At 49.9% G+C, this 12,781-nt stretch overlaps 2 protein-coding genes across 12 annotated transcripts in view; one reads left to right on the forward strand and one right to left on the reverse strand.

Moving 5' to 3' along the window:
* RELL2 (RELT like 2) overlaps positions 1 to 3,134 on the forward strand; it is a 46,189-nt gene extending 43,055 nt beyond the window's left edge. For 2 of the 4 annotated variants that reach the window (XR_014790340.1, XR_014790339.1), the window contains one exon: positions 1,627 to 3,132. The gene's annotated coding sequence lies outside the window, so the exon portion shown is untranslated. Of the gene's footprint in view, positions 1 to 1,626 lie in introns of all 4 variants that reach the window. The other 2 variants (XM_084850957.1, XM_084850956.1) reach the window with 1 other exon arrangement.
* The window catches only part of FCHSD1 (FCH and double SH3 domains 1), a 38,508-nt gene continuing 27,112 nt past the window's right edge, over positions 1,386 to 12,781 (reverse strand). For 6 of the 8 annotated variants that reach the window (XM_084850946.1, XM_084850945.1, XM_084850947.1 and 3 more), the window contains 10 exons: positions 12,118 to 12,216; positions 11,916 to 12,032; positions 10,976 to 11,080; positions 9,607 to 9,768; positions 8,908 to 9,036; positions 8,163 to 8,246; positions 7,695 to 7,872; positions 7,209 to 7,414; positions 6,109 to 6,193; positions 5,480 to 5,816 (listed from right to left, as the gene is read on the reverse strand). In XM_084850946.1, the coding sequence (XP_084707072.1) occupies positions 5,575 to 5,816; positions 6,109 to 6,193; positions 7,209 to 7,414; positions 7,695 to 7,872; positions 8,163 to 8,246; positions 8,908 to 9,036; positions 9,607 to 9,768; positions 10,976 to 11,080; positions 11,916 to 12,032; positions 12,118 to 12,216 (1,407 nt within the window). In that variant the 3' untranslated portion in view covers positions 5,480 to 5,574. Of the gene's footprint in view, positions 3,827 to 5,479; positions 5,817 to 6,108; positions 6,194 to 7,208; positions 7,415 to 7,694; positions 7,873 to 8,162; positions 8,247 to 8,907; positions 9,037 to 9,606; positions 9,769 to 10,975; positions 11,081 to 11,915; positions 12,033 to 12,117; positions 12,217 to 12,781 lie in introns of those variants that run through there. The other 2 variants (XM_084850949.1, XM_084850948.1) reach the window with 1 other exon arrangement.

The raw sequence follows: 12,781 nt of genomic DNA on the forward strand, positions 1-12,781 counted from the left end.
TAAAGCCCTAAACAGCTTGGGGGCAGGTTACCTCAAAGATCATCTCCTCCCATAGGTATCTCCAGGCCCTTAGGGTATCTTTGGAGGCTTTCTTCTGGGTGCCCCCATGCCCCCACCAAATACAGTTAGGGGAGAGGCTACAAGAAAGAGGGCTTTCTCAGTTATGGCACCCTGTTTATGGAACACTGTCCCCAAGGACACTGGCTAATTCTGCTGCTCCTCTGCATTGGGAGGGACTGAATGATCCATTCAGGGAGGTGAAAAAAATACACAAGACTAGAGGAGGGAGTCATAGAGAAACACAGAAAGTAGCTTCCTCCATGGGCAGGTATTTGGGCTCAAAAGCATCTTGAATTTGTCAATTAAATTTCTCATGGACCACTAGCAATTTTCTGAAGGCACACGAAGTTGCCCCAACCCAGAAATTGGGACCAATTATACAGTGGCTTAATATTTTGCACCAACACAATATGCCCAGTTGTGTCTTTGGGTTTATGACTGAACCTTTTCACCTTCCTTCATCCCACAAAACTGGCAGAGATGGGGTTGCTTTTGTCAACAATGGTTGGCAGCTAGCCAGCTCTAAACCATCCAGGTCATTCAGGAGGAAAAGAGCAAGAGTATCCTGACTGTTCCTTTAAAATCTGCAAGAAGAACGGACACTGGGATACAGACTATCTCTTTCAGGAGGGTCTCTACCTAATTTGTTGCCCTAGGCTGTGTGGGATCCCTCCTGGGAGGTGTTCTGGATGCCACGGTGGCACAGGCAATCTCCAAGGACAACTCCAAAGCCCATCAAGTAGGGTGCAGTGCCTCTAGGCTACTAGAGCTCTCATTTTCTAATGTGAACACATTTCCTAAACAACACAGTGGGTGAATGAGGTGCAGAGTATTAGTGCAGTGGGGCTGAGGGCTTTGTCAGTCTCTCCCCTCCCATCTTATCTATCCATCTCTAGAATTTATTTATCCTCATCATCGTTCTCTCTTGCCTTTCTCTGGCCAAGGAGCACTCAATAGTGTCCCTGACTTGACAGGAAGAGAGATGTGGTATCATGAAGCAAATCTTTGCACCAACAATTGTGGGGACATAAGACTGGGAGCTCCTGTCCTAATCAAAGAAGAACTTTGAATCTACTTTGAAAGTAGCTACCTTGAGCGCCATTTCCTTGGTGGAAAGGTGGGGTAAACAACAACAAACAAACTTGGAAGCCCGTACAGGTTTCACAGGCCACATGTGCCTGTTTTGCTTAATGTATTCTGCATGGCAACAGACCTATGCAGAACCCTGATGCCTATACAGAACCCTTTGTAATCTTAACCACCATCCTGGCTGGTTCTTTAAGCTGTAAGAGTTGAAAATTAAAAACAACAAGACATGATCTTTTGATTCTCATGTTGCCAAATTTTGTGCTCCATACCACCTTCCATGTTTATACGGGACACAAGGAGCCCACCACATTTATGACTAGGGCATTAAAGTAAAGCTAGCTGCTGAAACAACAGCTTCAGACCTTTGGGGAGCACAAATCTACACTGCATTTGCAGCTGGGAATAGGCCTCCAATAGGTCTGCTTTTGTCTTTGTACAAGTTTCTGTTCAGGATCCTCACCCCGATTTCTTTTTCAGATCCCAGCTGCTCCAGGTTCAGGGCTGCCAAGCAGAGCGATACACGTGGAACCGACCTCAGGCCAGCAAGAACGAAATAGCCAGATCAAGCCAGGCCTGGCCCAGAATGGCTACACCGTGCTTGGCACGGCTGGACCGACATGAGGATGTGCTGCTTCAGCCCGGAAAATGACTGCACCTGGCAAGAGCCTCATCCCCATAGTTACCCCTGCAGCAGCCGAGCAGCTCCCAACAGGAACCGGATCGCGTGGTGGTGTCCAAATTATTGGAAACCGCCGGCCCCTGCCCCTTCTGTCGAAAGCTTTGCTAAGGCCCCTCTTTTGCAGCCATGTGTCATGGACAGGACATATCAGCATGCCTCCCCTTCTTTGCTATGCTGGGGCTTACTGCGTGGTGCTTTCAAGAGTCCCAGACTTCAGTCTCAGAGGCAGCTGTCAAAGGAAAGCAGCTCACCGAAACCACTGCAGCTGCCAGCATTTTAATCTCCCCGCCCTTTCCTCACAACCCTGGGTGACTCAGCCCCAAAGTGCCTCAGGGTCGTTCACTATTGGGGTAACCCCGTTCTGCAGGGGAAAGCAGCTGCTGCCGTTTCAGCAACAGCCCCGTTCTCCTGCATGCCGGTCAGGTCAAAGTGCACTATTAGTGTTAAACATGCAGCTACCGCTTAGAGCGGGAGGACAAAACTCAAGACAATGTAGGTGGAATGAGTTTTGAACTAGGGAAAGGGTTCTAGGTCAAATTTTGTGCTCCATACCAACTTCCAAATTCCCTCTCTGCTTGTAAGGCACAGCCGCACAGCCTAGGCTGCTCTCGGTCACAGGAGTGCCCATTCCCACCCTGGCCAGGAAACACAGGGGCCCTGAGGACTGTGTTGGGCTGGTGGCTGGGCCCTGGGCTGGTGTTGGGCTGGTGGCTGGGCCCTGGGCTCCACCCAACCAGGACGAGCCAGGTGGCCTCCAACGCCTGTGCAGGGCACTGGGCAGAGCTCACTGTACAACTCAGGAGCTGTGGTTCCATTTTCTCTTACTGTGTAAATTCTGCCTCGCTTTGTACAGGGGGAAGGCACTTCCCTCTGAGTGCAATAATTAGACACAAACAAGCACTCTCCTACCTAGTGGTTCTTTGCAAGGAGCCTGCTCTGGTTTCCATTTGCCATACAACCCCCTAAAGAACAGCCATGCAGCGCCATGCGCTGAGCTACTCTGCTGTGGTGCTCAGCCTGTTATGTGTGGGTACTTGCATGGAGTAGGGGGCAGTTTTGATCAGCAAAGATCTTGGAGAGACTCTCAACAACTCTGGATAGGCTTTCCTCCCTCAGTACAGAGACCTGCACCTGACTTTGGAGATCAGCCACTTAAAAACTCCTTTGTATCCGCTCCATCATGATCTTCCGTATATCCGTTAAGCCATGACACAAAGCCACCTCTTCCTTCTCCCGCCATCTTTTCATGTTCAAATATAGTGTAAACAAACAAAAACTAACCTGATTAAAGTCGCTTAAGATGTGCATAATGACGTCTGTTTATTGGGTCAACACCTGCCCATCTATTGCCTCTCAAGGACACCACACAGGAGCCAGCCCACTCCACAAGGGGCAATAAAAGGAGAAACGGGTGTGTAAGAGTACCAGCAATTCACATCCTGCCACTGCCTGTTGTCCTCAGTGGAAGGGCCCCAAAAGCGTCTCTGACAGATAAAGTGCAAAGAGATGCCAGCTAGCAGTATTTAAAGGGAAGAGAGAGAGACCAGCTCCTATCGCAACTGACGGAAAGGAAAAGATGCTTGCATAGCCTCAAGAAGCTGTCCGAGGGAGACCAGAGCCAGACTGGGCCTGCTGTTTCGAGGCACTAGGCTGCAGGGTTCAGTCCCAGCAGAGATGGAGACACACACAAGCCCATTCCTTGGCAAGACTGCTCTAGAACAGTCACTCCATCGGGGTGCACTGAGACAGAGATGTCCATCACAGCAGAGCCCGTGTTCTTGCCAGCATTCCCATCCCACTGTGTATGTGTTTGAGAAAGTGGGCACAGGCTCCAAAGCAGCTACAAGCAGGAACGGCTTTGCTTAGGGGCACCACCAGCCCACCAAGGATGTAAACCTTCCTTCTTGGGAAGCCTAGTCTTCAACAGATGCAGAGTTAATCATGAATCAGTGAATCAGATTCTGGAACCTTAGATGGGGGAGGTGGGGGAGCTCGAACCTGCAGAAAGAAAAAAAGGCAGAATTTGTTTAGTTCGTAGACTCAAGTTGGTGCATGATGCCTTTTGTCTTCAGCACACGTGGTAGGGAGGGCAGGATTTGGATCCTCCTGCTGTACTTCATAAGAATCTCTTGGCAAGGGCCAAAGAAACATCATGGAAAGTTCCAAGATTCTTTCCATCACACCCTGGTTGGGGGAAAGGAAAGGGAACCCCACCAGGAAGTGCGACTTGTGGAGGGCATATTCCAGGTGAAAAATGACGGGGGGACAGAGTTAAGCAGCCCCTCCCTGCCTGCCTTTCCCCCACTCAGGCTTACACCTGCTTAGAGTGGTTGTGAGTTACCCAAAAGGGGAGGGGCAAGGAGGAAAGAGTCAAGGAATTCCTTGCTATGTCTAATGTGGCCCTACATTAATTATTTTATCTGCTAGTAGTGAAAAGAAACTGCTCCTGCTACAAAGCATGTTCAGTCTATGGGAGATAAAGCCTTTGCTGAAGTACAGGAAGAAAATGCAGAATCTGATCGTACCACATGTGGCAACCCTGGTTACGCAAGCACACCTTCATCCACGTGGGGAACCCGTGAAACCGTTGGCCCATCCTTCTCCAGCACGGGGAAGCCACTGAGCTGGGCACCCCCCGCCCACTTCCAAATGCAGAGCCAGGCCCTGCCTACGTCGCTACAGTGTATACTTACTGCAGGGCCTGAAGTGTTGCTGAGATGCTATGGCATGTTACATTTCATTTCAGTTGAAAGACAAAGGACTTTCCCACAAGCAGGCTTTATCACAATCCTCACCATGGAGCCATTCCTGCCCCCTTCCCCTTCTTTCTTTATGTTCATCGTTGTAAAATAAGTATAACAAAAAAATGGAAGCCTGGCACAACATGAACCACTACAGAAAGATCTAGGACCATCTTTAAACACTTGATCTCCAAACTAGACAACAGGTTTGTTAGTGCAGACAGATCACCTCTGTCTATACAGTGACTAGCTGAAGAACACAGATGAATTAAGCTTAAACCACATAGTGCTCTCTAAGAAAAAGTAGGGAAGATCTGAATGGTCTTTATCTGCATCTTTTATCATTGGCTAAGCCAAGGCTGGGCAAACGAAGCATGTTCTGCAGTCTGTATTGTCATGGCAACTCCTGCTGCACTGTATATTTCCCTAGATCATGGAACTGTCCAATTCTAAAATCTGCACTGCTTACTTTAAAAATAATATTGTGGTTTTCTTTGGCTATGCAGAGAAGGAGTATAAGTGTGCCTTTAAGCTAGATGACAAACACAATGGAGTCGCAATTCTATCCTTTTTCTTGAAAGCCAAACACATCTTGGAGAGATGGTGCTGCTGGTTGTTGATTGTTAATAGCAAACACTGCAATTCACCTCAGAAGAGCTCTCAACATTATATTTAAACATAGTAAAATGATAAATGGTTTTGCCTCACTAAATGTGGTATCCTCGCCACATAATTTAGCAAAACACCATTTCTCCTTTCATTCGTTCTTTCAGCTCTGAGAAATCCACTTGGTCTTTTCCTTCCTCCCCATTCTACCTTTCTTGTCTCCCAACATCAGATTCACAGGAAAATAACAAATTGTGGTACGGCACTGTGACATGGCATCAACTCTTTCTGGATTGGAAAAGCTCTTAATTCATCCAATATAATGCTGATTTCACATTCCAGTGCAAAAAAATGCATTGCGGGCAAGGCTGACTGTCAAGCCTCACTCACAGAAATCATCTAGGAGCCCTTCGTTTCTCCCTTTGGCCCAAACTCTTCACAAAGTGTTTTTTTTTTCTCTAGCTGTTGGTTTACAGAACAGACTGGAGTAGGAAGTTGAGTAGTGGTAGAGTTGAACAGCAGGCAGTTCAGGACTATGAGCCATCCCATCATGCTCTGTGGGGAACAACTTACTGGCCAAATGCGTGGTGTGTTCAGGTCAGGTGAACTGTGCCCACTAGCCACGTTTCCTTGCCAACCACCTGGAAACACAAGACACTCATGCTCAAGCTCTTTTGGCACACAGCCAATGTAGGCCTGGCCTCCATGTCCCAGCCCTTCAGTAGGTGTTACAACCCCACCCCACCCCACCCCACGTACAGCCATGTTCTCTCTTGTATACCAGGGTCTGTTCAAGGCTCCGAGTTTCAGTCGTCTAGAAGCTGAACCATACTAGGGATTTGCGGTTTAGCATCTGTCCTCTTTAACAGCACTTGAGTATTCCAGAAACCATCTTCCAGAGAACTCTGAAGGTTGGTTTCTCAAGTAACTCACCTCCCAGTAGAATGTCTGGAAAAGTTCCTGTGCCATGCTCAAGGACTGGAGGGGAGAAGGCTGGAGGAGATGGTGAAAGCAGTTCCTGAAACAGGAAAGCCAGCCTGCCATCAGATGACTCTCAAGGCAGGCAGGACAGGATGGAGAAATCCAGGTGACTGTTTTTCCAAATCCCTCTGTTGGGGTGGGAACCAGGTTCAGCAGGGCTGAGCCCAGGAAGCTATGGCTCAGCCATGGAATATGTGAAGTAACAATGAAGAAAACATGCCTTGGAGCATGTGTGAAGTGCCTTTCCTAGTGAGTAATTAGCCTCACACATCCAGGATTAGGGCTTGCAGACCAGACCGTGGGCACCTCCCATTCTAGACTTGGCACAGACCAGCAATCTATTTAGAAGCACCCTCTTTGGGAGTTTTCAGAAAAGATCACATGATGGCCATTATCCCAGTGCCCAAGGCCACACCCCCTGTGCTACAGGGGGAAGCTAGCTGTTTTATGATCCAAGACAGGCTTGACACACCAGCACCATGTTAATAAGGAGAACACAAGTTCTGCCTGGCTTTTGTAGCCAGACAAAATGTTGTCATCACCAGGCCTCTGCCCACCCCCCCAGTGGGAGAGGAGCATGACCCCACCTATGATACCATGCTGAGTTTCAAAGGTGCTCCAAGGGCTCCAAAGCACAGCACACGTTCAGGGTTGTCACCCCAATTCCCAGCTCCAAGCTCAGGTGGACAGCACTGTGCTGCCCTTCCCAGGCTGCCTGTGGTGCCTCCCAAAGCACAGCATGGCACGGATGAGCCTGGCCTTCCTACCAAGCTTGGAGCTGGACAGGAAGCCGCCCCGAGTCATACTTCCCTCGAGAGCCCCTCAGAAACACAGCACGACTGAGGAGATGGCTCCCCAGCACCCAGCTTGGGAGGAGATCTGGGGCTCGTCATGCGCGCCAGAGGCAGGCGGAACACTCAGTGCAGGGAGCACACGTGTATTTCTCTGATGTTAACTGTTCACAGGCCACCTGGGTACCTGTAGCAGCCCAGGCCCTGTTTCCCACAGGCAGACAAACGGACCTACTCCTCCTGGGCCACGCAGGAGCTCACCTGCTCAGCGCCCTCCCGAGTGCCAGTTATTTCTTGCACTACCAATGATGGAAAGACCCCAACTCTCCCATTGAAGTCCCCTTTCCAAAAGCCATCATCTACAGCACCCTCCTCTCGAGGCAGCACGCGGATTATGGCTCCCTCAGGGAAGCTGAGTTCCTCCGAGCTCTGCCCCTCATAGTCGTAGAGGGCCCGCACCAGTGAAGCTGCAAACAAACAGAGGAGACAGCTGACCTAACAATACATGGGGACTCAGCAACCATCTTGACCCTCAGGAGAGGGCAGGAAAACATGTAAATACATCCTAATATATCCCTTTCAGGAGCAGACAAAGCACCTCTTCTGCTTGGATGCTGACCATGGAAGACTCCATGGGCAGGAACAAGAGCCTTGAAGTGCACACCCCTCCCCCCGATCACAGATGTGCACCCAACTCCCAAATGGCTCACAGCAGCCACAGCCCCCCCCCCCCCCAAGAAGACCCACCTCCAGGCTCCAGCATCAGGTCCATGCTCAGGAGGGCTGCCAGCTCCCTCTCCACAGCTGTGTCAGCGGACCCTTCCTGGCGGCTCCCGTCTGGGGCTGGGAATTCCCTGCATGCCGGATCCAGGAACAGCAGGTACTTCTCAGGGACATACCCGACCTGTCCTGCACGGTTACGTGCCTGAAGGCAGGTGGGAGAAGCAACACTCAGAAACACCTTTGAACTACCAGTCTAGGCTGTGCGCACGCACTCTCTCTCAGGTCCAAGCTGTAACTTAGTGCTTGATTCACACCTTGGCACTGGCATCACTACCAGAACTGGGACACCAAGTTACTCCATGAGCCCAATCATCCCTTGTGTGCCTTACCGAGTTGTCCAGCATCCATTCTTACAGTCACGTATCACCCCAGGCCTGGCTTCTCAAGTCCCATAGCTGAGAGGAAGCTGTGACCCGGCTTCCTTGCACCAACCTTGACCCATTCCTCCATGTCGCCATCTTCAATGACCTCCAACTCCTCACCCTGGGCAATGGACAGCTCATCAGACTGGCAGGCCTGGCAGGCAAGAAGGCACGCAAAGTTACAAGAAAGCAGCAGGCTACCCAAGCACTACCACACTGCTCATGCTGATGGCTGGTGCCAGAGTTCAGCTAGAGTGGACAGACACCAGGGCCCACTAGGCCCATAATGGGCAGAGATGCACACTGACTTAATTCAGACACAAGGACAAGCCACAGTTTGTTATTACAAGAATGAGTGGCAGCAAGCCCCGGGGCATACACTTGCTCCTCCCTTTCACAAGTGAGGGGAGGACATTAGAACCTTCCACTCATGCTTTGCAGCAAGTGGGAATCGGAAGCTTCTAGTCGTCTGCCTCCACGTGTGAAAGGAAGGCGGGAGCGTGTGAACCAGACACTTGCTCCTGCTCATTCGAACTAATCAGGGTTTGTTGTTATGTCTGAGTTGTGCCACTGCTTCTGACTTTCCCAGATTCAGAATATGACGTGAGGGTTTCTTATCAGAGTCCAGGTAAGGGTGAGGAAGATGCAGGTGAGTGCTGGTTAGAATACCGAAGAGGTACATGGCCACATCTTTGGTTAGTTCACACCACCTTCCACACCACCTTGCCTGAGGTAGCTCAAAATTTTGGCGGTCCCCTTGTCCATGCTCCTGAAAAACGCCCAGAGAAGCAGCAGCAGAAGAAAGGAGCTATTACCTGGTATGGCAAGAACACTCGGCAGGAAGAAGGATAGACTCGAGTCAAGTTCGGGCTTGGCCTCATGTCCTCAAACAGGTCTGTGCTGTCATCATAATCTTCAAATTCAGCAAGATCAAAATCCTCTGCCTAGTGGAAAACCTTCAGTTATTACTTTCACAAGTATTCTGTGAGAAGGTAAAGGGAAAGGCCAAGCAAACATAAGAGGCAGCTCCAGTTCAAAGGAAAGCTTGCAAGTCTCAGGTCGTTGGGGTGAGGAACAATCTCACCCCAAGGAAAGATCACACCACTGACAGGAGGGAGATAGGAAGAACCTAGGCCAATGGGACTTCTGTCTAGCAGGAGTGTATTTCCTGCGTGGGCCAAGAGAACACAGGCAGTGCCCAAAGTTTCATGCAGAAAACTGCCTGTTCCCCTGCAACTGGTTTGTCCCTTCCCCTGATCAATGCTAGCTAACTCGGTGCTAACACCAGCGCTTACAAACCAAACAAAGAACTAAAAAAACTCTAATCCAGGCATCTTTCGGATGTACCCCCAACTGCATAGGAGCCACCCTTCCTTCCATGTGTTGATCCCACATGGCTTGAGGAGTCTGACTGTTGCCGCCACACGTGCAGGGGCCAGTCCTTTGTTCCATGAGCTTGCGGTTCCTTTGCGAATGGATCTCTGTCAGTAGTAATGGGGATGGGCAATTCTTACCGTAGGAGTCGACCCTCTCTCGGACCTGCGAGCTTCACTGAGTCGCCGCTCTTGCTCCATTTCATCCAGCACCTGCCCCATGGCACTTGCCAGCCACGTGTCCACATCCAGGCCAGCCTGACGCAGCAGCATTAACCGCGCCTCAGACTTGACCTTGCTGATCTGACAAGAGAGCAGTGACTGTCCTGTGATCAAGCTGTCAAGCAGCAATTCCTCTGGCAATTCACATAATTGCCAAATCTAACCATAAACAGAGCAAAGGGGCAACCGAGAAGACAAGTCTAGCCTTTTAATTAAGAAAGGCACTGGCTGCCAAGGGAGAACTGGAATTACAGTGCAGCACCAAGAATGCCACCATCCTCATGACTTCCATAAGCTTGTGCCTAGGATGTAAGGACTCGATGGAAAGACTCTCTTCCTCAAGGAACGTTTGACTTTATAAATAACGGTGAGCCACAACACACACACACACACACACACCCCATTGCAGCTATTATTTCTACCCCCGATTTGGGCTTTCTTTTTTTGCACTTAGACTGCAAAGTGACTTGAAACATGACAACAGGGGTCTGTTGTCTGAAGTGGGGAAAAGGCAAAAACCAAAAAACCACCCACTGGTTACAGAAGAGTAACATGTTTTCCACATGTGGGCTAGGATCAAATTAAGCTGTTTCTCTGCAAAACATTTAGGATTCATACTCACAGGTTTCACCAGATTCCCCAGCTACCCCAAGCAATGGTGCCTGCTCATGCGCTGAACCTAGGAACCTCACTCTGCTATTGCTTCCAAGTCCTCTCACAGTGCATTAACCCTTTAAGTTCTCCACAGCAAATCTCTCCCCCTGCCCCAATACAAAAATGGATAGAAATTTCTTCGGGATCTGGGTTTATCACATGCAGTGCAGAGTGATGAAGATGGGAAGCTGAGATACATGTCTCCCTATAGACTCAGATCTAGCCATGACTGACTAAACACATCAGGAAGGAATAAGCTATCCAAGTCTCAATTAGATGGAGCAAGAACGTGTTTATGCCAGGATTCAACCCTCATTTCACATCTGCATGAAACTTAAAATAGACAATACATGGGGAAATGGTGGGGGGTGATTCACCATACACTCTTAGAAACGTGGGGCAGCTCCCTGACTATTATGGAGCTTGCCTCCCTCACTCCTGTGAGATCTGCAGCCAAAACAGGAAAAGCACCAGAAAGTGTGTGCACGCGCACACATGCACACACGCAAGGAACAAGCAGCACGGAACGGCAAGCTGCCTGGAGAGGATATCCGTGGCACAAAGCCATATTAAACAGACAAGCATTGCAGACGACTCCATCAACGTGGAATCAGCAACATGGGATCAGACTCACCTCTGCCTTCCGTAGGTTCTCTCTGACCTCCTCCATCCTTTTCTCCATGCTGGCCATCTCTGCCTCAGAGACCTGCTGCCTCCTGGTTTCCATTCTCTGCAGAACCTATATAACCCCACAATGAACATCAAATTGACCCAAACTACACTGCTGCCACTCACAGATCCATGAGACAGTAGCAAAAAAAAAAAATTAAAAAAATGGAGTGTGGACTTTGCATAAGGGTTCTTTATACTTAGAAATGGGAGGACCATCTGTTGATCCCCCTGTCAGTTTCTGGAGGCAGGACCAAACTAAACTCCCTGCCTCCACTGGTGTGGAAACCCCCCTCCCCATTTGAGAGAAGCCATAATCAGAGACAGGCAATCTGTAAGGGCAGGGGAGGGGGCACAGCCCTGCCTGTATGCGTCTTCCATCTTGTTTTCTTTCCACAAAAAATCCACTGAGGAGGGAAAGACAGAACAGCTGCACAATGGCTTTTCTTTGGTGGCACTAGGAGTTGTCCAACTGGAAGCAGCCTACAGAATCTTTCTGTAGTTGCCAAGGCCAATTTGTTAGACGGGGGCAAACTATCTGCTTCTTTGAGTGGAGAGCCAAAACATTCTGGGACTGGAACAACTATCTCTGGGCTCTTGCCGCTAAGAAAAACCTCCTTGGCTCCTAGATGTTACTAGATTCTGAAAGTGTTTTTGGATCAGGGCTCCTTTACTCTGAGGGCTTTAAGGAGTCAAAGAGAAAAAAATCCTCAGCAGGAAATGGCTTCCCATTTCCCAAGGGAGAAACTTGCAGTTCTGGGCCTGCCTTTCTCTTATAGCCACCCACCCAGTGCACCTGTCATGGAAGGCGACGCATACCTAGAAAGGGGAAGCACAAACTCTAATTTCAGACAGGTCCCACTATGTGAAAAGCATTCCTGGGGAAAAGGGGCCTGAGTGCTCACCTGTTCACTGACAGCTTGTATTTTATAATCTTTGGCTGCTCGAGTGGCCCAGCGGCATGCTTCCTTTTCCAGCTCGCTCTCCCCAGCAATGCTGCCGCTTGCATCCAGAAGTGAAGCCTTGGAAGAAAAGTTAGGTGAACGGTCCCGTCTTTCTGCCCCCTGGACCTGGGCTAGGGAAGCTCCCTGGCCATCTCTTCCTTACCACATGGTCAGCTCCTGCTGGCTGGAAGGGCTGCATGTCCACTGCTGAAAAGACAGCATTGTCCTGCAGGAAGAAGAGGAGCTGCTGCTGCCGGCACACCTGCAAGAACAGCCGGAAGGGGAAGAAAACGTCACTCTGCAGAGCCCAAGGGAGGCCGACTGAGCAAGAGGACACTGCACCGACTGCATTAGTCTGCCTGTCCTTGCTGGAAGAGCTGCTGCTGACATGGTCTCTGCTCCAACGTTCCTGCTTTTCTGTGTTCCAAAGAGCGCCAAGTTGCCATCAGCCTCAGTGCACATTTTAAAGAAATGGTGTAAACACGTAATTCTGAGGAAGAGCCACTGAAGGGCTCATTTCCTGTACTTGCACTGGCTAATTCGGGGGAGGAGGCCACTCAAAGCACCCTGAGGGCCACATGCACATTTTTACACACTCAAGGCGGCCAGAAGATGTTAACCACAAAACAGTATTTCAGCCATCTTTTTAACCTCGTATTCTCTTTTTAAGCTGTTCTCTCTCATCATCCCACCGCCTAGCTCTCATCTTCCTCTGCATTCCCATCTGTTAACCCTCACTCTACTACCCAAAGACTCACCCATCTCTTCAGTCCGGAGGCCCACCCACCCCTTGCAGCCCACCTCTCCATGGCTCCCCCGCCCCCTCT

This window comes from Heloderma suspectum, chromosome 4, assembly GCF_057233095.1.
Source record: "Heloderma suspectum isolate Gila_16-S chromosome 4, 16-S_ref, whole genome shotgun sequence".
Taxonomy (NCBI): Eukaryota; Metazoa; Chordata; class Lepidosauria; order Squamata; family Helodermatidae; genus Heloderma; species Heloderma suspectum.